Source organism: Aotus nancymaae, unplaced genomic scaffold (genome assembly GCF_030222135.1).
Source record: "Aotus nancymaae isolate 86718 unplaced genomic scaffold, 86718_ANA_hifiasm-v0.15.2.pri h1tg000032l_0, whole genome shotgun sequence".
NCBI lineage: Eukaryota > Metazoa > Chordata > Mammalia > Primates > Aotidae > Aotus > Aotus nancymaae.
The window spans coordinates 22872603-22895116 of NW_026988445.1; the positions used below are offsets into that span (position 1 = coordinate 22872603).

A 22514-nucleotide genomic window follows, 5' to 3' on the forward strand; every position below is an offset into this window, starting at 1 on the left:
ACTACCTTCCTTTCTCCCACATGACAAACCGAAGACTGTAATCAGCAAAGTAAACATTCCTTTTGATGTTGGAACATTATCTTTTTAAGATCATTTTATCATGCCTCTTTTGCTCTACATTGAAGTATTTTTTAAATATAGAATGTCATATAACCTGAGAATAGATAGGATTCATTATTCAAATTTGAGACAGTGGATATTAAGAAATTGAATGTAATGGAGTCCCCAAACATTGTACATTTCACAAACTTCATCTTTCTAACCATTGCTCACCGGAATTTTCCTTCCCCTTATAGATAATTAAAATAGGATTTATAATCTGTTACAAGGGAGACAGTTTTTTCACAGGGTCATAAACAAGCAGATGTTCTCAGTAGGGTGATGTTTATCCATAACCAGTGTATTTAACTTTGTGACAAAGAGAAAATAATTGCTATTATATGGATAAGCAAATAAAGAATAAACAGGTTTTCTACCATGTTTTAATGTTGACTTGAGAGTACCTATTGAAAACTGTCAGCTTGTTTTCTCACTGCTGTATCTGTTTCATTTGAAACAGAAAGATATGCAAATAGAAAAGTTCTTGGGAACGTGTCTCTTTGATGCAGTGAATTTTGATGGTATAACCTGAGACCTTCAGAATGTGGGTATTTGCCGGGTGGTCAGGTGGAAGAAAGAATGACAGATGAAAAGACAGAATGCTGCCATTCTACTTCCCGAGCTGTCATGACTTGTTCCCCAAGTGTGGGCCAGGTCTCTCTTCCCTGAGGCCTTGTTTCCTCTGCAGTAAAGTGAAGAACATGCCCCTCCAGCCTGCATATAACAATATGCAGGATGTATTGTCAAAGCTCAGTAAGGCTGGATACCAGTAAAAGTGGGAAGAATACATCTTGATGTCGAAGAACAACAAGGCTGGATACTAGTTAAACTATTAAGGACAGATTTTAATCAGTAGTGCTATGGCCACAAGGAAAAAGAGTTCATCATGAACTGAACCCGATTTGATTTGTGCGGAGGTGACTGGGAGTGTTAATGTGAGAATGAAGATTAGAGAGTGGACGAGACGGGGCTCAGTAGAGTGAGGGGAGTGAAGGTACGGAAGATTCACTGCTGGAAATGTGATTAGACCAGCTATGCAGCTAACTGGCAGTTATCACAGTCAGGATTCTGTCCTTTTCTGGAGACTGAGACAGAGTCCTTATCCTTAGATATTGTCTGGAATGGTCAATTTTTTTTTTATCAGCCTGCAGTTTTTCCTAGGCAGGTACTTTAGTCTGGGGCTGAGCTCATCCTAGGGACGCAGCCTTGAAAAGTTAAAAACTATAGTAGTGTTTGTTCAAGTCTTTATAGTCCCAGGTTGAGGCCTAGCCGAGAAGAGGGCTCAGGGGCACCTGGCAAGAGTTTGGTCAAGGAAAGAACGTCAGTATGGAGTTATCGGTGACTTTAGCCAAACCGGGAAATTCCGGTCTTTCATATAATCACTAGGGAAATTTGGTAAATAAAGGAAACATGTAGACACTCACAAGAGTTCTCATCCTGATGTTTTCCATCAGGGTACTAACGTCTGGTGCTACCTGGCAATTGTTCATGGTTTACAGACTTTCTGTAACAGCTGTTTAGAAAGAAAACATCTCATCCTCCCAACACTGTAGGAATTTAGCTTCATATGTAGCAAAATCCAAATAAAATGCCTTATAAAATCTTTTAAAGGATAGTTTAAATATGAATGAGATACGAAGTTATGCACATGTAGGTATGACCATATTTCTAGGGACTGTAGCTAAGCCTAGTGATGTTTACACACAATATGTCTTTCAACAAGAATGTTTCTTTATGGCAAAAAAATCAAAAGCAAAAACAAAATTCTAACCAGAGTAATATTGGAAAGCTTAATCAAATTGGTATATAAGACACATTGTACAATATTAGTATAGGTAATGCCTGTGTAGGTTTTTGGTTAGATTTGTTTATCTAACAAATAAATTTATAAGTTTATCTTCTATGGTGCTCATATGCCTTTACTTTTCTCTGTAAAGTTGATTTATACATAATAGCACCTAGAAAAAGTTAGATAGAAGAAAAAAATGCAGGCTTTACAAATAAAAGGTAGATAGATGTCAAATGTGCAGAAGCTCTTCTGTCTTGTATTGGAGAATACACCATTGCGATGGTTTTTTCATATTATTGCTAGATATGTTCATTATCCATACAAATACTTTTTTTTTTTCCTGAGACACAGTCTCACTCTGTTTCCCAGGCTGCAGTACAGTGCCGTGATCTCTGCTCACTGCAACCTCCGCCTCCCAAGCTCAAGTAATTCTCGTGCCTCAGCCTCCTGAGTAGCTGAGACTACTCAGCGTGTACCACAACGCCCAGCTAATTTTTTGTATTTTTAGTAGAGACAGGGTTTCGCCGTGTTGCCCAAGCTGGTCTCAAACTCCTGAGCTCAGGTGATCTGTGCACCTCGGCCTCCCAAAGTGCTGAGATTACAGGTGTGAGCCACTGCGCCCGGCCTACAAATATACTTTAAAGAACATGAGTTGAAATAAGTAACACTTTTTAATTGTGAAGTATAATTTTAATATTTGGCCTTCCTTTGGTTCTATAATGCTTTAAGTGCTTACTATTTATTGCCAGAGCAGTATCCTTTTTGTGAGAGTATGTTCTTGCTGCATAGTTTTCTTGTATTATCTCAAATGCAATGTTAATATTTTCAGGATTCCAGTCAAATTGAGCTATTAAAAGAACTAATGGATCTGCAGAAGGATATGGTGGTCATGTTGCTGTCCATGTTAGAAGGTAGTTTTGATTTCTATTTTTCAATTCCCTTTATTATTTTATTGAAAGGATCAGTATGTGCTTGCTTATGGAATCAGAATGTAGCATAAAAGAAAATAAGACTATTAAGATGTAACAGAGGCCTTGGATTTATTGCAGGCTTATTCTTTTTCTCACATTAGTTTTTGTTTTTTTAAAAAGGGAAATCCTGTATATCTCAGTTTACACATCTACAAAAGGAAAATAGTAGTATAACAATATTTTTCATTTCATAGTGATATCCTAAGAAGTAAGCTCTCCAGACAGTCTATAAAGACTGTTTTATTTGTTAGTGTGTTTGTCCATAATCGCTGGGGATTTCAGACATTCGGATAAACTCCAGCTGTGTAAGCTGCTGCTTTGAAAAGACGACAGAGTGACTCCTTTGTGTTCTTAAAACCCTGACACTTCTGGGACAGCCTCAGTCCCCCAAGGCAGCTGGCAGTGGTAGTCTCGTTCTCCCCACCACAACCTCTCAGTTTTATTTTTCTTTTTTTTTTTCTTGACAGCTTATTTTGTTATTGCATTTTTTTTTTTCCTGTATCAGGCAGGAAATGTAGCAGTTAAGAGCTTGGGCTGCAAATCCACCACCAGAGTTTAAATCTTGGCTTCCTTACCTCTGGGCGCTGTGACCCTTGGACAAGCTACATCTGCATTTTTCAGTTTCCTCCTCTGCAAAATAGAAATGATAGATCGATGTGAGAATTCAGTTAAATCCTATAAATACAACCAAACCAACTAAGAAATGTTTGGTATTATGTAGTATGGTGCCTACCACTTTCTTTTTTTTTTTTCTGAGACAGAGTCTTGCTCTGTCACCCAGGCTGGCATGCAATGGCACCATCTCGGCTCACTGAAGCCTCCACCTCCTGGGGTTCAAGTGATTCTCCTGCCTCAGCCTCCTGAGTGGCTGGGATTCCAGTTGTGCACCACCACACGCAGCTAATTTTTGTATTTTTGTATTTTTAATAGATAGGCTTTCACCATGTTCATCAAGCTGGTCTCGAACTCCTGACCTTGCCCACCTCAACCTCCCAATGTGCTGGGATTATAGGCGTGAGCCACTGCGCCTGGCACCTATCACTTTTTCTTAATTCCTTCCTATTTTCTGAGTCTGCCATACATGGCATAACTCCACTTTAATTAACTGAGGCGGTTGTCATGCCTCATGCTAGGACTTTGAAATGGCAGCATTTGCTGAAAGCACTTAGTTGGCAGCAACTCTAAAGGGCTGAGCAAAAGTAGCCACTTCTTACCCTCTAACCCCAGGATCCGTTTGCCATGCATGGCCCCAGTTCAACTTTTGGTTTAAATACCAACAGCAACAATAATAACTGCAGCAGGCCAGGCACGGTGGCTCATGCCTGTAATCCTAGCACTGTGGGAGACCGAGGCAGGTGGATCATGAGGTCAAGAGATCGAGACCATCCTGGTCAACATGGTGAAATCCTGTCTCTACTAAAAAAAAAATATACAAAAAAATTAGCTGGCATGGTGGCGCATGCCTGTAGTCCCAGCTACTCGGGAGGCTGAGGCAGGAGAATTGCTTGAACCCAGGAGGCAGAGGTTGTGGTGAGCCAAGATCACACCACTGCACTCCAGCCTGGGTAACAAGAGTGAAACTCCGTCTCAAAAAAAAATAATAATAACTGCAGCAGCCACAAACAGAGCAGTGACTAAAAACCAGCCTCTTATAATGTGCCAGATGCTGGATTAAGTACTTATTTAATCCTAGTAACAAGTTCAAGAGTTTGATGGTATTATTATCTCAGGTTTGCAAATGAGGAAACTGAGGTACAGAGAGGCTAAGAAATCTGCCCAGGTTACTGAGCATGTTAAGCCTGGATTCAAACCCAACACTGCAGCAGCTCCGGGTCACACACTCTTAACACCGCGGTGCTTACTGCTTCTCAGGTTGACTCTGTGCACCTCTGGCCAGCAACCTTTCTTCTACTGCCTGTCTTCGTGTTACATAGCACATTCTGTTCAATGAATAAAAGCGTTCTATGACCCTGTAGTTCAGGAATCTGTCATTTTCGAACTATAAACACTGAATCATGAAGAAATATAGAAAGGTGCTTTTCATTAGGAATCAGAAAGAGTGTACAATTTGCTCTCATGGGATCTGGTCTGCAGTCCTGGCACTAACCTTTAATAATTATACAGTGGGCCTATTCACTGAGTCTTGTTGAACTTCAATTTCCTCATCTGTAAAATTAGGGTTAACAAAACGTACCTGCCTTACATACAAACATTAAATCAGGTATTGTCTATGATAGTGATTTTAACTCTAAAGGGCCGAGCAAATGTTTTTATTACTAATATGAAACTTGATTTTAGTTTGTGGCTCTTTGGCTCATTTTCTTCATCTAAAACATGTTGCTTCTTTGATTACTTTGACGGAAAAAATGTCAGCTTTTATTCAATTATTTTATGTATGTCAGTCTAATTACTTTGTAAATAGGGTTATGCATGTCTGTGTAATCACTTTTTAAACTGTGGTTTATAAATAATCATCTTTTTATAGAGTGAGAGATAAGGCCATGTCCTTGATTCAGATGTTACTAAAGATCTATATTGTTATTTTTTCTATAAACATTGATTTTGTTAAACTATGGTTTATAAATAATCATCATTTTATAGAGTGAGAGATGAACGTATCCTTGATTCAGATGTTATTAAACATCGATACTGTTATTTTCTCTATAACATTGATTTTTTTAAAGTTTATTTTAAATAAATGCAATTGCTTTGCCACCAGGTAATGTCGTTAATGGAACAATTGGCAAACAGATGGTAGATATGCTTGTGGAATCTTCCAACAACGTGGAGATGATTCTCAAATTTTTTGACATGTTCTTAAAACTAAAAGATTTGACGTCGTCTGATACTTTTAAAGAATATGACCCTGATGGCAAGGGAGTCATTTCCAAGAGGGACTTCCATAAAGCGATGGAGAGTCATAAGCACTACACGCAGTCGGAAACGGAGTTTCTTTTGTCTTGCGCGGAGACGGATGAAAATGAAACCCTCGACTATGAAGAGTTTGTCAAACGCTTCCACGAACCTGCGAAGGACATCGGTTTCAATGTCGCTGTCCTTCTAACGAACCTCTCTGAGCACATGCCCAACGATACCCGACTTCAGACTTTTCTAGAATTAGCAGAGAGCGTCCTGAATTATTTTCAGCCTTTCCTGGGCCGCATCGAAATCATGGGAAGTGCCAAACGCATCGAGAGAGTCTATTTCGAAATCAGTGAGTCTAGCCGGACCCAGTGGGAGAAGCCCCAGGTCAAGGAGTCCAAAAGACAGTTCATATTTGATGTGGTCAACGAAGGAGGAGAAAAAGAGAAGATGGAACTCTTCGTTAACTTCTGCGAGGACACCATATTTGAAATGCAGCTGGCGGCTCAGATCTCAGAGTCGGATTTGAACGACAGGTCAGCGAATAAGGAAGAAAGTGAGAAGGAGAGGCCGGAAGAGCAGGGGCCGAGAATGGGTTTCTTCTCCATCCTGACGGTCAAGTCAGCCCTGTTCGCACTCAGGTACAATATCTTGACCCTCATGCGGATGCTCAGTCTGAAGAGCCTGAAGAAGCAGATGAAAAAAGTAAAAAAGATGACCGTGAAGGACATGGTCACAGCCTTCTTTTCATCCTACTGGAGTATTTTTCTGACCCTCTTGCACTTCGTGGCCAGCGTTTTCAGGGGCTTTTTCCGCATTATTTGCAGCCTGCTGCTCGGGGGAAGCCTCGTAGAGGGTGCTAAAAAGATCAAAGTTGCAGAACTCTTGGCCAATATGCCAGACCCCACTCAGGATGAGGTTAGAGGAGATGGGGAGGAGGGAGAGAGGAAACCCCTGGAAGCCGCCCTGCCCTCGGAGGATCTGACAGATTTAAAGGAGCTGACCGAAGAAAGTGACCTTCTTTCGGACATATTCGGCCTGGATCTGAAGAGAGAAGGAGGACAGTATAAACTGATTCCTCACAATCCCAATGCTGGGCTCAGTGACCTCATGAGCAACCCCGTCCCCATGCCTGCGGTGCAAGAAAAGTTTCAGGTAATTTATCTGTAAGTCACAGCAGCATTCTCTCTGGACTTGAGGTAGGTGTACTAAATGAACATTAGACCAGGTTTCATGCTAGTGCTAAAACGGTGTTACCTATGTGACTTGAATTTCCAAAGAGAAATGCTTCTTGGTAGACAAAGTTAGTGTTTTTAAGAGTCCTTATGAATGATTAAATCATCTTAAGCTATCTAGATATCACTTCAGTACCCATTCTCACAGAAGCCTGCATCTTTCTCCACGTTTATATAATTTTATACACACATTTGGAAAGTTGGGAAAAGAAAGAAAACTTTTAGGTGGCTGTAGTGCCATTATTCTCACAGAGCATGGAAATTTTCTCCTCTATTCTGTTATTTTCTTTAGCCTGTTTTCATTGTACGTTCTTTCTAGTCATTAGTCTATGGAGCCATCATTCCATCCATAAATGTATCATATTTACCATGTGTCTGACACCACTGGGTATCATAGGGAATTCAAAGGTAAGATGGGGTCACTGCCTTCAAATTACCTTAAAAAGTTGATTCCAGAAATAAAACTAACACATATGAAGAAACTAGAAAATGATTAAGTGTTAAATAGTATAGGCAGGGCAGTAGGGGTTGCTAATGCAGAGAAAATGGAAATGCTCGTATGGTTTAACGTAATTAGGTAAGATTGAAGACCTAAGACTTAAAGTGGCCTTGAAGGATCAGTGAGATTTTAGTAGGTGGTAGTGGCTCACGCCTGTAATCCCAGCACTTTGGGAAGGCTGGGTGGCCAGATCACCTGAGGTCAGGAGTTCGAGACCAGCCTGGCCAACATGGCGAAACGCCATCTCTACTAAAAATACAAGTCAGCCAGCTGTGGTGGCAGCCACCTGTAATCCTAGCTACTCTACTCTGGAAGCTAAGGCAGAAGAACCACTTGCGAGGTGGAAGTTGCAGTGAGCTGAGATTGTGCACTGCACTCCAGCCTGTTGCGAAAAAAAGAAGGGTATTTCTAAAATGAGAAAAGAGATCAAAAAGGAGTCCGGAAAGTTTGTACCTACTGGTGGTGCTGGTGCTGTAGGTCAGTGTGCGGAAGTGGGAGATGTTCGGCCCAGTAAAATGAAAACCACCTGGCACTTTTATCATGGTATAAGCAAGAGGGTATCTTATATAGGTTAAGGTTTGACGCACGGTCACGTGGCTCCCTAAACTCATTCAAAGGTGATGGGTAATCCTGGTTTTCTTTTCCCCATTGACTCATTCAAGGAACAGAAGGCAAAAGAAGAAGGAAAGGAAGAAAGAGAAGAAACCAAATCTGAACCTGAAAAAGCCAAGTATGTATAGTCTGTATATACTTCCTTAGTTTCAGTTTGTCATTACATCTTTTTTTCTTTTACTGTCTTTGGGAGCTGCAAGGGAGACTCTCATATTGCCAAGGAGCCACAGAACTCATTCTGCCACCTCCGTGGAGAGGCTCTGATGGCGAGGGATTAGGGATCAAGGGGACGCCCCCAGGGCTGCCATTCTAGTCTTTTCCTCTCTACCACGGGGACCTCCATTTGTGTGATTCTCATCAGGAAAGAATCCAGTGATTCCATGGAATGCTCTTTGTAAGAGGACTCGTGGCCACAATTCTGTCTTTAAAAATCTCTCATGTATTTCTGTCCTTTTAAAGAAGGGAGGAAACAAACATTCCAAATGCACTTTCATAGAATCCTGTGGAGTGATGCTCCTTAAACCATAGTCCCAGAGCCACATGCGTTAAAATCATCAGGGGAGTTGGTTTAAACATTCCCAGGCCCCTAACCAGAGATCCCGCCTCAGCAGGTCTGGTGTGGGGCCTGGGAGTCTTCATTTTCACCAACAACACTCCTGGTGTCAACAAAGCAATAAAAAAGAGCTGGATGTGAGGCGATGAAAATGCATAACTGCCTCATAACATCAGGTTTCTGTTAATAATGGAAGCCTACATCTTTCTCCACGTTTATATAATTTTATAGGAGCATTTGAAAAGTTGGGGGAAGAAGGAAAGGAAATTTTTAGGTGCCTGTAGCGCCACTAGTCTCAACATAGCATTGAAATTTTCTCCCCTATTCTGTTATTTTCTTTGGTCTGTTTTCATTGTATGTTCTTTGTAGTCAGCACTATTCATTGTTATAGATCTTACACTATTGGGTCAGTTGTAAAAATGGCCACATAAATAGCTATTAAGATAAAGGGTAGACGTAAATAACAGCAAGACAGGCATTTCAATGGCAACTCTATAACTGATGTTAAAAATAATGTCAGATACACCGCATGAGTTAATATTAAGTATAGCTTATATATTAATATTTGTGGTTTACGTATTAATACATGACTTCACTTTAATGAAGACTGATATTTTGCACCTAAAGGATATCAAATGTCAACTCTTCTAAAATCGTTGTCTGTAACTAATATAACATTGCTATAATTCATTTTATTTTAAATTTATATATTTTATTTAATAAAATTAGTTAATATATGTCAATGTAGGAGTGTAGTGATATACTTTATACATGTGAACAATTAAATGTGTAGGCCTCTGATTTTAAATCTTAATGGCAAGTGTTAAAAATTGTAAGCCTGTAATCCCAGCACTTTGGGCAGTCGAGCCGGGCAAATCATGGGGTCAGGAGTTCAAGATGAGCCTGGCCAACATGATGAAACCCCATCTCTATTAAAAATACAAAACTTAGCCAGGCATGGTGGCACATTCCTGTAATCCCAGCTACTGGGGAGGCTGAAGCAGGAGAGTTGCTTGAACCGGGACCTGAGAGGCAGAGGTTGCAGTGAGCCGAGATCACGCCACTGCACTCTAGCCTGGGCTATAGAGGGAGACTCTGTCTCAAAACAAAAACAAATACAAAAAAGCAGTCCATTCTGGCCAACATGGTGAAATCTTGTCTCTACTAAATAAATAAGTATATAAAGTTACCTGTGCATGGTGGCACGTGCCTGTAATCCCAGCTACTTGGGAGGCTGAGGCCGGAGAGTCACTTGAACCTGGGAGGTAGAGGTTGCAGTGAGCTGAGGTCATGCCACTGCACTCCAACCTGGGTGACAGAGCAAAACTCCATCTCAAAAAAAAAAAATTATAATTTAAAAATGGGGTAGATTGGACAGTCACAGCACAATCAGTCTTCCCTGTTCTTTTCTTAAAGGAATGTGCTATATATAAAGATTCTTCAAGCCTATAAAATGTCCTCTCTATTTCAAATTCACAGAATTATCCATCAACAGGAGACTCATCAACAAGAAATCCTACTCCGCATTCTAAAATTCGGAGTATTATCACTCATGAAAAAAGAAATGAGTTTTCAAAAGTGATACGATGGTCTACAATATTTGTTCATTTGGGTATTTTTCCACAACCCCTGTTTAGTTTCTGGAGAGCTTATGTTTTGTTCATTTGTTTTCATAGGGGAGAAGATGGAGAAAAAGAAGAGAAAGTCAAAGAAGACAAGGGGAAACAAAAGTTGAGGCAGCTTCACACACACAGATATGGAGAACCGGAAGTGCCAGAGTCAGCATTCTGGAAGAAAATCATAGCCTATCAACAGAAACTTCTAGTAAGATGTTTTAGAATGAATATTTGTTACTGATATAGTGCAATACCATAATCATTTAGGCTCAGTAAATATTTGCTGACCTTTCCCTGAGGGGCAGTTAGGGAACCAGGTTAGTCCAGCACATGTTCTATTTGCTGATCGTAGTGTGTTTGTCTTTTAGAGTGAATGTCTGTGGCCCACCGCTCCCTATTGTCAAACCCATAACCTCTACTTATGTTCATGCTCCCTGAAACCCTTTTATTTGGTTCTTGTCAGGACAGTGCTCCCAGTGTCCTTACTGCCAATAAGGGTCCTGTGTGGAGAAATGACACAAACAGAGATGGGGTATGCACACATGGGGATTCCCACTGGTTCTCAGATCCACCCTCCAGGGAGAACCGATGAAACTAACCCAGTCTGCGTGTGGTGGACAGCCTTGTTCTAGTGAGCGTTGGCAGTAAAGATGGGGTCCTGTGTGGGGAAATGTCACGAACAGAGAAGGGGTGTGTACACAGAGGGGAATATCATTCTGAGGTGTTACATTTTGATGTAGCTTTATGATGGGAAATCCCCTGACATAGCCCCTTATGTTATATAGACATCTCCCACTTAATATTAAAACAAATACTTAATGTTCACTATAACCTGTTACTTTAAACTTCTCTAGGTGTTATTTTTTCCCAGCCCAGTAAATTGTACCAGCTGTTCACTTAGTTGCTTGGGCTTCCAAATTCAGAAGTTATTATCTTTGAACCCTCTCTTTCCCACCTTAAATACAACCCAATGATAATTCTCCCCAGTTGTTCCAAACACATTGAGTCTGCCCAGTTCCTGCCATCTCCACAGGCACCGTTAAGTCCATTCCATCTCCATCGGCCGCACCTCTGCCTGAGGTCTCCTAATAACTTTCTAACTGGTCCTCTTGCTTTCACTCTTGTTCCACTGCTATCAGTTTTCCACACAGTAGCTGGAGTGGTCCTTCCAACTCATAATCCGACTGCATCAAGCCCTCCTCAAATCCTCCAACAGCTTCCCATCCGACCTAGAATAAAACAATAATTATACTAGAATACATTTATTATAGATGATAGATATAATAATTATAATAATTAATTTTCCCCGTATTAACTCATTTAATCCTCAAAGCACACTTAAGAATTAAGGTCTGTTGTTATCCCCACTTTGCATATAGATAAGCAGAATCATGCTACAGGAAAGATTAAGTCATTTGTCCATATCCCACGCTAGGAAATGGAGGGAGGCAGGCTTCAGATCCAGATAGTGAGGCCTCAGAGGTTCTAAACTGAACCACCACACTGTCAAAGACAAAGCAGCCTTTTATCAGAAGCCTAAAAAACCCTGCCCCCTGCTCACCTGTCCGATCACATCCCCCTAGTCACCTTCCACACACCAGTCTCTCTTCTTCTCACTGTGTTTCTATTTCTCAAACACATCAACGTCACTGCTAACTCAGGGCCTCTACCCTTGTTGTTCCTCTCTTTGACACATGATTTCCCCAAATGTTTGCATGACTTGCTCCCTTCCTACATTCAGGCCTCTCTGTCCAAAGCTCACCTCCTGGGATAAACCTTCCCAGACCAGCACCGTCTAAAATAGCGCCCCTATTCCCTAAGCTCCTAACCTGATGTAGTTGTCTTCATAGCATTTAGCATTCTCTGAAATTATACTTTTTATTTGTGGGCATGCTTTTTTATTCTTTATCTCCTCCATGATGGCAGAAATGTTCTCCCTCACCGTTAGGTCTGCAGCACCGAGAATGGTGCTTGAAACATGGTAGGCTTGTGATCAATTGTTTGGGGTAAATGAATGAATGCTTTATTTACATTGTCTGCAGATTTCAAGTCTCTTGATTCACTGACCTTTTCATAATTTTTTTTTTTTACCCTCAGAACTATTTTGCTCGCAACTTTTACAACATGAGAATGTTAGCCTTATTTGTTGCATTTGCTATCAATTTCATCTTACTCTTTTATAAGGTACGTACATCTTACTGTTTGAATGACCGGTATAAAACTACAAATAGACATAAATGAATGCAAACATTTCACAATGAACATATCTACTACTAGTAGTTAACATGTCTAAACTTATTATGAAATACTGATGCCCAGGCACCGATACCACTGTGATCTAGGAAGGCAGGATAGATTTGTTCCTGAGAACTGAGAAATGCCTCAACTGAAGGGCATCTGATTTGGCAGAGGGCTTGCCCACAGTATTCCCAGTCTAATTTAGCTGAATATCTTACTTGTGACTATGTCTGGGTGTGGCATACCTGTGTTACATTCTTTTGTAACTGAGAAGAGAGCTTAGCCATCTAATTTTGTCTTGCATGCACTGGAATCCTCGAAACTTTTGGCTGAATAAGAATGAATTTGTCAAGTATGTTCATTACTTGCCTTTGGTTGTTGAAAAGCTATCTTTTTTAGCCTTTGTTATTAGTTCATCATGCGTGACTTACATCCAGCTATTTGCTAAAAAGGCTATATTTCATTTGTCTTTTGCTTGCAATGATATCTTAGATGCAGCAAACTGACTCTACTTTAAATGGTTTGAATCAGGTTTCCACTTCTTCTGTGGTTGAAGGAAAGGAGCTCCCCACTCGAAGTTCAATTGAAAATGCCAAAGTGACCAGCCTGGACAGCAGCTCTCATAGAATCATCGCAGTTCACTACGTACTGGAGGAGAGCAGCGGCTACATGGAGCCCACGTTGCGTATCTTAGCTATTCTCCACACAGTCATTTCTTTCTTCTGCATCATTGGATACTACTGCTTGAAAGTAAGATAGTAAGGCACCAAGGTACCAGTGTGTGTGTGTGTGTGTGTGTGTGTGTGTGTGTGTGTTGCAGGCTGGACTTCTGGGGAAGTAGATTCTGAGCTGGAAATGTTGTGCACAAAGTTTATGAGGGAATGCTCCCTGAATCAACATCCATGAGGCAAACGGAGGAAGCAGGATGGAACAGAGGGGAAAGTGGGCTACTGTGTGGACACAGCAGGTGCAGTCTCTGAAGCTGGGATGCCCCTCACAGCTGTCCTGGCCTGGGGCATTGGAGAGTGGCCTTTATACATCTACATTGACTAGTCTGCCCTGGGAAGGGGATATGGCCATGGTCTGTCTTAATGTAGCTTTCTTTCATGTATTGATAATTATGCACATTAAGTAGACAATTTGGCCTATAACTTGGCCCTATAGAAGTGAACTAATTTACCATGTCTCATGGTAATGCAGTGATACTCCAGCATATTAAGACTTATAGAAATACATTGTATTGATCCTAGGAGTCATTTTGATTGTTCTATTGTTAGGTAAGTATCTATTGCTATTCTTGGCAGAAATGCCTCATGATTTGTCACACTTCACCCAGAAAATAATGCAGCTTTATCCCTAGAGGCCTGCCAAGGGAACAATAAAATTTGGTGAATAGAACCCAAGATAATCTCTCCGAGTGCTCAGGGCTGCCCGTTACCTGTGCAAACCTCTTTATCTTTTCCTAGCAAGATGCTTTTTCACTGTAATGCTTTTATTTCACTTTCAGTGTCCTCTGCCTCTGGTTGTAAACTTCTAGAAGATGTTTGAAAAACCAAGGCTCAGTATTCTGTTGCTTTACGGGAGTGCATATTCTTGGCTATTTCCAGAATATCTGTGTCTTGTAAAGTCTGTCCATATGAAGAGAGAATCAATATGTTCTGGAGATGTTTTGACAAACTGACAAAAATTTTAATTTCAACATCAGCAAAAATCTATCTCAAAACAGCACGTGGTGATGCTGAGCATGAAATTATTAAAGAGGTTTCTCAAATAAAACTGCATTTTAGTAGCATGCATCTGGGAACGTTGCTACGATTACTAAATTTTATTTCATTCATGTTGAGAGATATATGTAAAAAAATGATTTTGCATAATCATCTTTTTGTCTTTGAAGTTTAAAAATGATTTTATTAATGTAGTTATTTATAAGTCCCTTTGTGTTTAAAAACATATGCATATATGTAGTATCTATTCTATCTTCTGTTCTTCCAAAACCTTCTAGGTACTTCTTCCTGCTTGAATATAGCCGATTCATTTTCATTCCATTTTTGCCTTCCTGGAAGTACATAGGAAATACTTCTATCTAAAAGCTGTTTTGTAAAGATAGTGACCACAAGAGATGCCAGTAAATCTCAAGTAATTTTAACATATTTACTTTTCATGTGTAGGTTCCATTGGTTATTTTTAAGCGAGAAAAGGAAGTAGCACGGAAATTGGAATTTGATGGGCTTTATATTACCGAACAGCCTTCAGAAGATGATATTAAAGGCCAGTGGGATAGACTCGTAATCAACACACAGTGAGTAAAGAATTATATGAGACATTTCTGTTCTCAGAAATTTCAAGACATGAAAATATTTGGTTGGAGTTTCTGCAGATTTGTCAAAAGTTTAGCAGAGGTGAATAATAGCTACATATTCAGCCAAGAAAAATCTAGAGACTAAGCGCCGTCAGCCTCCTGACGGATGTCCTCAATTTTTGCCCTCTGAGTTCTGAATTTCTTAATCAAAAATGGCTTAGCGTTCATCTCCACAGCACTGATGGAACGTCACATCCATTACTCAGTGTTCAGGGATGTGTGTAGCAGGAAGAGCATGACCTACAGTGCAGGGTTATCTCATCCAAAAGCAGAGGAAGCAAAAACTATTCATTAAGGAAAGAGTTGTAGCATTAAAGGAAAAAATATTGAATTTTAGACATTCCATACACCTGAGTTATCAACTTTCAGTACCATCAAGTAGCCTAGCGTAAAACTAACTAAATGTTGGGACATAGTGTAAAATGTAAGAGGAAAAACAAATGCTTTTTCTATCCAATAATTATTGAGCCTTGTTAGATCATGACGAGCTGCTGTTCTGAGTGTAAATGCATCACAAAAGTATACTTTTTCACTGTCAAAAGAATCAGTAGTGCAATATTTGTGGTCGTTTATATGTACTAGTCAAGAGTGAAATATTTTTTAAATTGTGATTAGTTTTGCTTATTAGTTATTATGAAAAAGTTAATGGCTTATGGGTTCTGAGTTGTCAAATAGAGATGATTTATATGTGATACATATTTATTCTAAATGCTAAATGTTTTGTTTAGCAATTCAACACGTTAATACTAGGTCTAAGCAAATCGGTCCCTTTAGGTAAACTATATGTTAGTGATGGTGCTGGAGCTGTGCTTTGGTGCTGTGATCACAGTTTCCTTGAGGATAACTGGTGGGAAGGAGATTTTTTTTTCTTCATAGGAAAAACAATGACAGGTTTCTACATACTTCAATTTTTAAAGGCAATTGACAAACAGATCTATGTACTGATATGTTATAAACAAATAAGCATAACAATACTACCTAATAAATATGCTCCTATTCTTCTCCGTTAAAGTATCAGCTTATAATCTTTTATGTTAATTTTTAAAATAATATTCAGATGCCTATGATGCAGGAAATTATGTGATGTTAATCAAATTCATTGTAAGTTTACATAGATGGCAGGGTATATGTTTACATATTATTTTAAGTATCCCATATATCCCAAATGATATGTTTTTATCAATCATTAAAAAATACTACTGTTTACTTTTATGCTTTTCTATATTTTAGGTCATTTCCCAACAACTACTGGGACAAATTTGTTAAAAGAAAGGTAATAGTACTTGGAATCCTCTATATTTTTCTTAAAGCGCAATTCAGATTTTAATTTGATGTGATTCAGATGTAGAATAAGATACTGAGGTATAATTTATCTGCCTATTATTAATATCTTTTTTGAGACACAGTCTCACTCTGTGGCCCAGGCTTGAGGGCAGGGGTGCGATCTCGACTCACTGCAACCTCCATTGCCCGGCTTCCCTCCTGTAATCCCGTCCGAGGCAGGCGGATCACTTGAAGTCAGGAGTTCTATACCAGCCTGGCCCACTTGGCAAAGCCTCGTCTCTACTAAAAATACAAAAATTAGCCAGGTGTGGTAGTGGGTGCCTGTAATCCCAGCTACTTGGGACACTGAGGCAGGAGAATTGCTTGAACCTGGGTGGTGGAAGTTGCAGTGAGTCAAGATTGCACCCCTGCCCTCCAGCCTGGGTGACAGAGCAAGAGACTCCATCTCAATAAAAAATAAATTAATTCATTAAAAATAGCACATAAGAAATCCATACTCCACAACCCCAAAATAAACAGCTGCTGATTCATCTCCCGTCCTTACTCAGCTAAATAAATAGTATTCAGTCCATAACAATAATTACTGGTAAGAATTTTCTTTGAAATTACTTGAGTAACCTAAGATGGCTAAGGCTACTTTCAGATAAGACAGCTGATAAATCCCTAGCTCTCGTGTCCTTCTTTACAGTAAAGAAATGAAGTCATTGGATGACAACAAAGGGCTGAATTTCATTTACTTATGATTTTTACAAATAAATACAGTCTTATTCTTCTAATGCTAACTACATCAGAGGGTGGTAGAAAGAACAGTGACATGTGAATAGGGTTCAGCTCTCAACTATCGAAGGCACTAAAGCCCTAAACTTTTTTTTGGAGACAGAGTGTTGCTCTGTAGCCCAGGCTGGAGTGCAGTGGCGCCATCTCAGCTCACTGCAACCTCCGCCTCGTGGGTCCCAGTTCAAGCAATTCTCCTGCCTCAGCTTCCGGATTAGCTGGGATTATAGGCACATGCCCAGCTAATTATTTTTGGATTTTAGTCTTTTAGTAGAGACGGGGTTTCACCATGTTGGCCAGGCTGGTCTTGAACTCCTGTCCTCGTGATCCGCCCGGCCTACAGCCCTAACCTTGAGAGCTTCTGACCTGAGGGTCAAGGATTATTTATTTCTGCCCTACCTGCTATACAGGATGTTAATGTGGATCCCATTTTTCTTGAATGACTGAATATACATAAGCGTGCTTGAATGCTGTAAAATGCTGTCATTATTTTGTAGCTCCTGACTTTTTTCTTGCACTGTACTAGTTGCCAAACTAACTCAATTCATACACTATTTCATAATGAATTCCAGAATACCATCAGAGTAAATGGCCAGATATACCTGCTGAATGAACTGGTTTTTCCACTTTGATTTCACCAGTTCAGTGCTACTCAAATGGTGTGGTTGGCAACTGGCCTCTGAAAATGTTTTTTGGTTTTTTGAGAAGGAGTCTCACTCTGTTGCCCAGGCTGGAGTGCAGTGACGCAATCTCGGCTCACTGCAACCTCAGCCTCCCAGGGCCAGGCGAATCTCCTGCATCAGTCTCCTGAGTAGCTGGGACTACAGGTGGATGTCACCATGCCCAGCTTATTTTTTGTTTTTTTAGTAGAGATGGGTTTCACCATGTTAGCTAGGATGGTCTCCATCTCCTGATCTTGTGATCCGCACACCTTGGCCTCCCAAAGTGTTGTTGGGTTCTTTTTTTTTTTTCAGACAGAGTCTCACTGTGTTGCCCAGGCTGGAGTGCAGTGGTGCAGTCTCAGCTCACTGCAACCTCTGCCTCCCAGGTTTAAGTGATTCTCCTGCCTCGGTCTCTCAAGTAGCCAGGATTACAGGTATCCACCACCCAACCTGGCTAATTTTTGTATTTTTTTATTAGAGACAGGGTTTCCCCATGTTGGCTAGGCTGGTCTTGAACTCCTGGCCTCAGGTGATCCACCTTCCTGGGCCTCCCAAAATGCTGGGATTAGAGGCGTGAGCCACTGTGCCTGGCCTGAAAATGTTTTGTTGCCAGTTTGGGCAGAGATATAGAACTTGCACCAATAATTTACATTAACTAAATCAGTAAGCACATTGAAAAAAAAAAACATATATATTACTTTGTTAGAAAGAAGCGATGTGTTCGATTTTTGCATGGAGTTAAGTGCAAGTTTTTTGTTCTCTTGTGACCCAGCATCTTGAGTAGCACTGTGCTAGTGCATCTGAGCACACACAAATGAGGCAAAAGCATTGAAAGAATAATTTTAAATAGATAATTTGAACATTTTATTCCTATGATCTCTGAAGAACACGTGATATTTATAGTCAAATAAATAGATAAGCTACAATGGTAAATAATCCTATTTCTGGCTTTCCTGCTACAGTACCCAGTTTGTTGCAGGGAATGCGAGAACACAGTCCATAAACAACCCCCAGCTCAGATCAGCCCAGCCCATATTTAGCATTGTGAGAATAATGTAAACAAATTGTTTTAATTAACCTAAGTGGTTCATGTTCATAGGCTCTATTGGTTTCTTTTAACTTACTTGATTGTATACATTCAGAAAAAGGCAATTTTTATTTTTGTTAATCCCTTTTCATTGATGTATTTCCTTCCTCATTCCCTCCAATCTTGTATTTTTACATTCCATCTCCTTTTCTAATCCTCATTTCTCCTGTATAACAGACTCTTTTTTTCCCTGTTTGTCTTTAATTGCTTTTCCTTTTCCCTCCATTTTTTCTTTCTGAGACAGAGTCTTACTCTGTTGCCCAGGCTGGAGTACAGTTGCATGGTCTCAGCTCACTGCAACCCCCCTACCTCCCGAGTTTAAGAGATTCTCCTACCTTAGTCTCCCAAGTAGCTAGGATTACAGGCGTCTGCCACCATACCTGGCTAATTTTTGTATTTTTAGTAGAGACAGGGTCTCACCATGTTGGCCAAGCTGGTCTTGAACTCCTGACTTCAAATGATCCACCCACCTCGGCCTCCTAAACTGCTGGGATTACAGGCGTGAACTGTAATGCTATGCGAGACTTATGAGGTATATGAACCAGAGGCTGAGAGGAGCTGTATCCCAGAGTTGGACATGCTGAGCTCAGAAGGAAACTGTAAGCCACGTCCAAGCTCTGCTTTAAAAACACAACAAATGGGCAAAGCCAGGCAAATGGAAATAATAAGCAAGGAAGCTGAGGGAGATTGTTAAGAATTAGTCTCATGATGGACATGGAATCTATACCAGATGATAATTACAATGAGGATGGTGACAAGGTTGCAGGTCCTGCTATTACTGAAGAATTGCTGGTGTCAGGATACTCAGGGGAGTGGGGTGGAAAGATGGACATTGTGGCCAGAGAGTTGAAGGGTTGAAATCAAGACCATGGAAGGATGCCACCCTGTGATGTGCCCCCCTAATGGCATGCAGAGGTCTATGCAGAAGATCGTTGGTTGGGGAGTCCGGCATGGCCCGGATGCTTCCTGAACCCATCTCTTGCTAAGATTAGCAACCTTAGGCACATTACACGAAGTCTTCTAAGATACAATTTCTTTATCTGCAGAATAGAATATGAATAACATGAAACCTACATATTGTGACAGTCACATGGAACGAAGCATAATTTCTGGCAATAAGTATTAATTTGGTAAAGGTCATTCTATTTCCCTCCATTCCTTATGCTTTTATTTCAGCTCATCTTCTTCCTTGGTATGTCTCCCTCTCTTGAATGAAGAGACATCTTGTTCCTCTGATAGGTATCATTTAAAATGCTATGAATTTGTTTAGACCTTAAGCAGTGTGATCACAGAAGATGAGCCACAAATTAGATTTTAAGTGATTGTTAGGGCAAATATACAGTAAATATAAAAATAATTAGATGTTGCTGGGTGTGATGGCTCAAGCCTGTAATCCCAGTCTCTGGGAGGCCAAGGCAGATGGATCACAAGGTCAGGAGTTCAAGACTAGCATTGCCTATATGGTGAAACCCTGTCTCTACTAAAAATACCAAAAAAAATAGCTAAGCATGGTGGTGGGTGCCTGTAATCTCAGGTACCTGGAAGGCTGAGGCAGAGAATTGCTTGAACCCAGGAGGCAGAGGTTGCAGTGAGCCAAGATCGCACCATTGCACTCCAGCCTGGGCAACAAAGCAAGACTCCGTCTCAAAAATAATTATTTTATACACACATATAGTTGATGTTACTTAATGGTTGAAGCCAACAAAATGCTTTTTCTCATACCCCAAGGTTATGGATAAGTATGGAGAGTTCTACGGCCGAGACAGAATCAGTGAATTACTTGGCATGGACAAGGCAGCTCTGGACTTCAGTGATGCCAGAGAAAAGAAGAAGCCAAAGAAGGACAGCTCCTTTTCAGCTGTGTAAGTGTCACTTCTGCTGTATCCTGCAGACTTAGGGGAAAACGTTAAACATTCTAAATTGTGCATTGATTTCCTTTCCTTCAATGTCCAAAGAATAGATGATAGATGAGGAAAAAAGAATGAATATAAAGTCTACTTTTACACTTCTAGGTATTTGGAACTATGGAATGACTGGGTTTGTTTCTATTAATTTTTGAAGGTGCCTTCTAATATTTACAAGAGAAAAGAAAGACTATTCATGTTCTTGACTTAATTTGCTTTTTCTGTCTTTAAATGGCCCTTAAATCTAAATAAAACATATGCAAACACTCAATATATGACTGAAAAATTGTTAATTTTCATGTTTTAGAAAAGGGAACTATGTAGCCCTTTTATTTAAAATGTTCAGAGGAACTCATATTATTTTAAGTATTGTATTTTTTTGAATAGCAAAGGCTTAGTGTGACAGAAATAATGTACCGTCATACTATTACTTGTAAAGTTTATTTGAAAATGAAACACTCTTTATATACTGCTTTCATGGAATGTTTTAACTATTGCAGAAGATCATTGGCTGGGGGGTCAGGCATGGCCCTGATGCTTCCTGAACCCATCTCTTGCTAAGTGTAGCAACCTTAGGCACATCACAGGAAGTTTTCTAAGATACAGTTTCTTTATCTGCAGATAAAGTTGAGTTGAATTCACTTGAGTTTAAATGTCACACACACACACATATATGAGTGTACAAATATATACATACATACATTTAGCAAATTTGATCAACTGAGTATCTGGAATGGAAGTAAAACAAACAACATGCTTTTAAAAATGTAATTTCTTGTTGCAGTCACTTAATGATTTTGGAAGAAATAATAATACTTTCTCTTAACATGATTAGGGATGTTTACTTTGAAAACATATTTATGGTTCTGTGAAGCAGTATTATTTTCTCACATAATCTGTTTTAGCTAGCATTAAAAAGAGTTTGGCTGGCCTATCTCATTGGTCATATGTGTTAGAAAATGTGTTAGAGCTACTTGGGTCTTTTAAGATGAACTTGTTTCTGAATTTATTATTGAAAAAACTTAGATAAGCAAATATGAATTAAGGTACAAAGTATTACTTGAGTACTTTAGGAAAACAAGTGTATATTTAAAGGTTGGGTCACTGTATGTACAATGAAACACAGATGGGCAATCCTTAGGACCTGTGTCCCTTATGTTAAAATATCACATGAAACGAGAACTAGGGTGTGAGTGAGACTCAACATCTCACAAACATTTTCAGATCCTTAATAAGCAATATAGAATTAAATAGTTTTACTGAGTTATGCATTTTCTGTGGTCATATTTGTGACTCTAGAAAAAAAATTCTGAAGAAACAGAAGGAAAGTTTAGACTGTTTTTCTAGTATGAAGAAATAGTTTTAAATTGGTGAAGTTGTCTACCATTATACATAGTAAATGTTTGTAAGTTTGACCCCTAGCAAAGTACCAAGAAGTTCATATGACATTTAACCCCTTTACATACGGAGAATAAAATTAGAAGAATAAAGTTCTGGTAAATAATGTACAACTAGGAAAAAGATTTTCATATAATGTCTCTTTAAAGCTCTTTACTAAAGCATTTAGAAAGGTCAAGTTTTAAAAATTATCTGATTTCTACATGAACATTCAAATACAAGGATGATTTATGTATTTGTTTATCAAACACATCAGGCTTAGTAGGTGCACATTTAAATAAGTGGCCAGCTCCATTCCAGGGGGTGAAATAGCTGCAAGCAGTCAGAAAGGCTGCATTCGTCTTCATTTGTGTCCTCACCACCAGTCCTGCCTTACAAGAGCTCCTGAAAGAAGCGCTAAATGTGGAAAGGAACAACCAGTACCAGCCACTCCAAAAATGTACCAAATGGTAAAAAGCATTGACAAAATGAAGAAACTGCATCAACTAATGGGCAAAACAACCAGCTAGCATCAAAATGGCAGGATCAGATTCACACATAACAATATTAACCTTAAATGTAAATGGGCTAAA

The 22514-nt window shown here is 39.7% G+C and overlaps 1 protein-coding gene across 6 annotated transcripts in view; it reads left to right on the top strand.

Moving 5' to 3' along the window:
- Positions 1–22514, top strand: part of RYR2 (ryanodine receptor 2) — a 784705-nt gene that overhangs the window by 722725 nt on the left and 39466 nt on the right. For all 6 annotated transcript variants that reach the window (XM_064383634.1, XM_064383629.1, XM_064383631.1 and 3 more), the window contains 9 exons: positions 2718–2799; positions 5579–6876; positions 8118–8185; positions 10297–10444; positions 12334–12420; positions 13006–13224; positions 14643–14773; positions 16064–16106; positions 20369–20502. In XM_064383634.1, the coding sequence (XP_064239704.1) occupies positions 2718–2799; positions 5579–6876; positions 8118–8185; positions 10297–10444; positions 12334–12420; positions 13006–13224; positions 14643–14773; positions 16064–16106; positions 20369–20502 (2210 nt within the window). The remainder of the gene's footprint in view (positions 1–2717; positions 2800–5578; positions 6877–8117; positions 8186–10296; positions 10445–12333; positions 12421–13005; positions 13225–14642; positions 14774–16063; positions 16107–20368; positions 20503–22514) is intronic.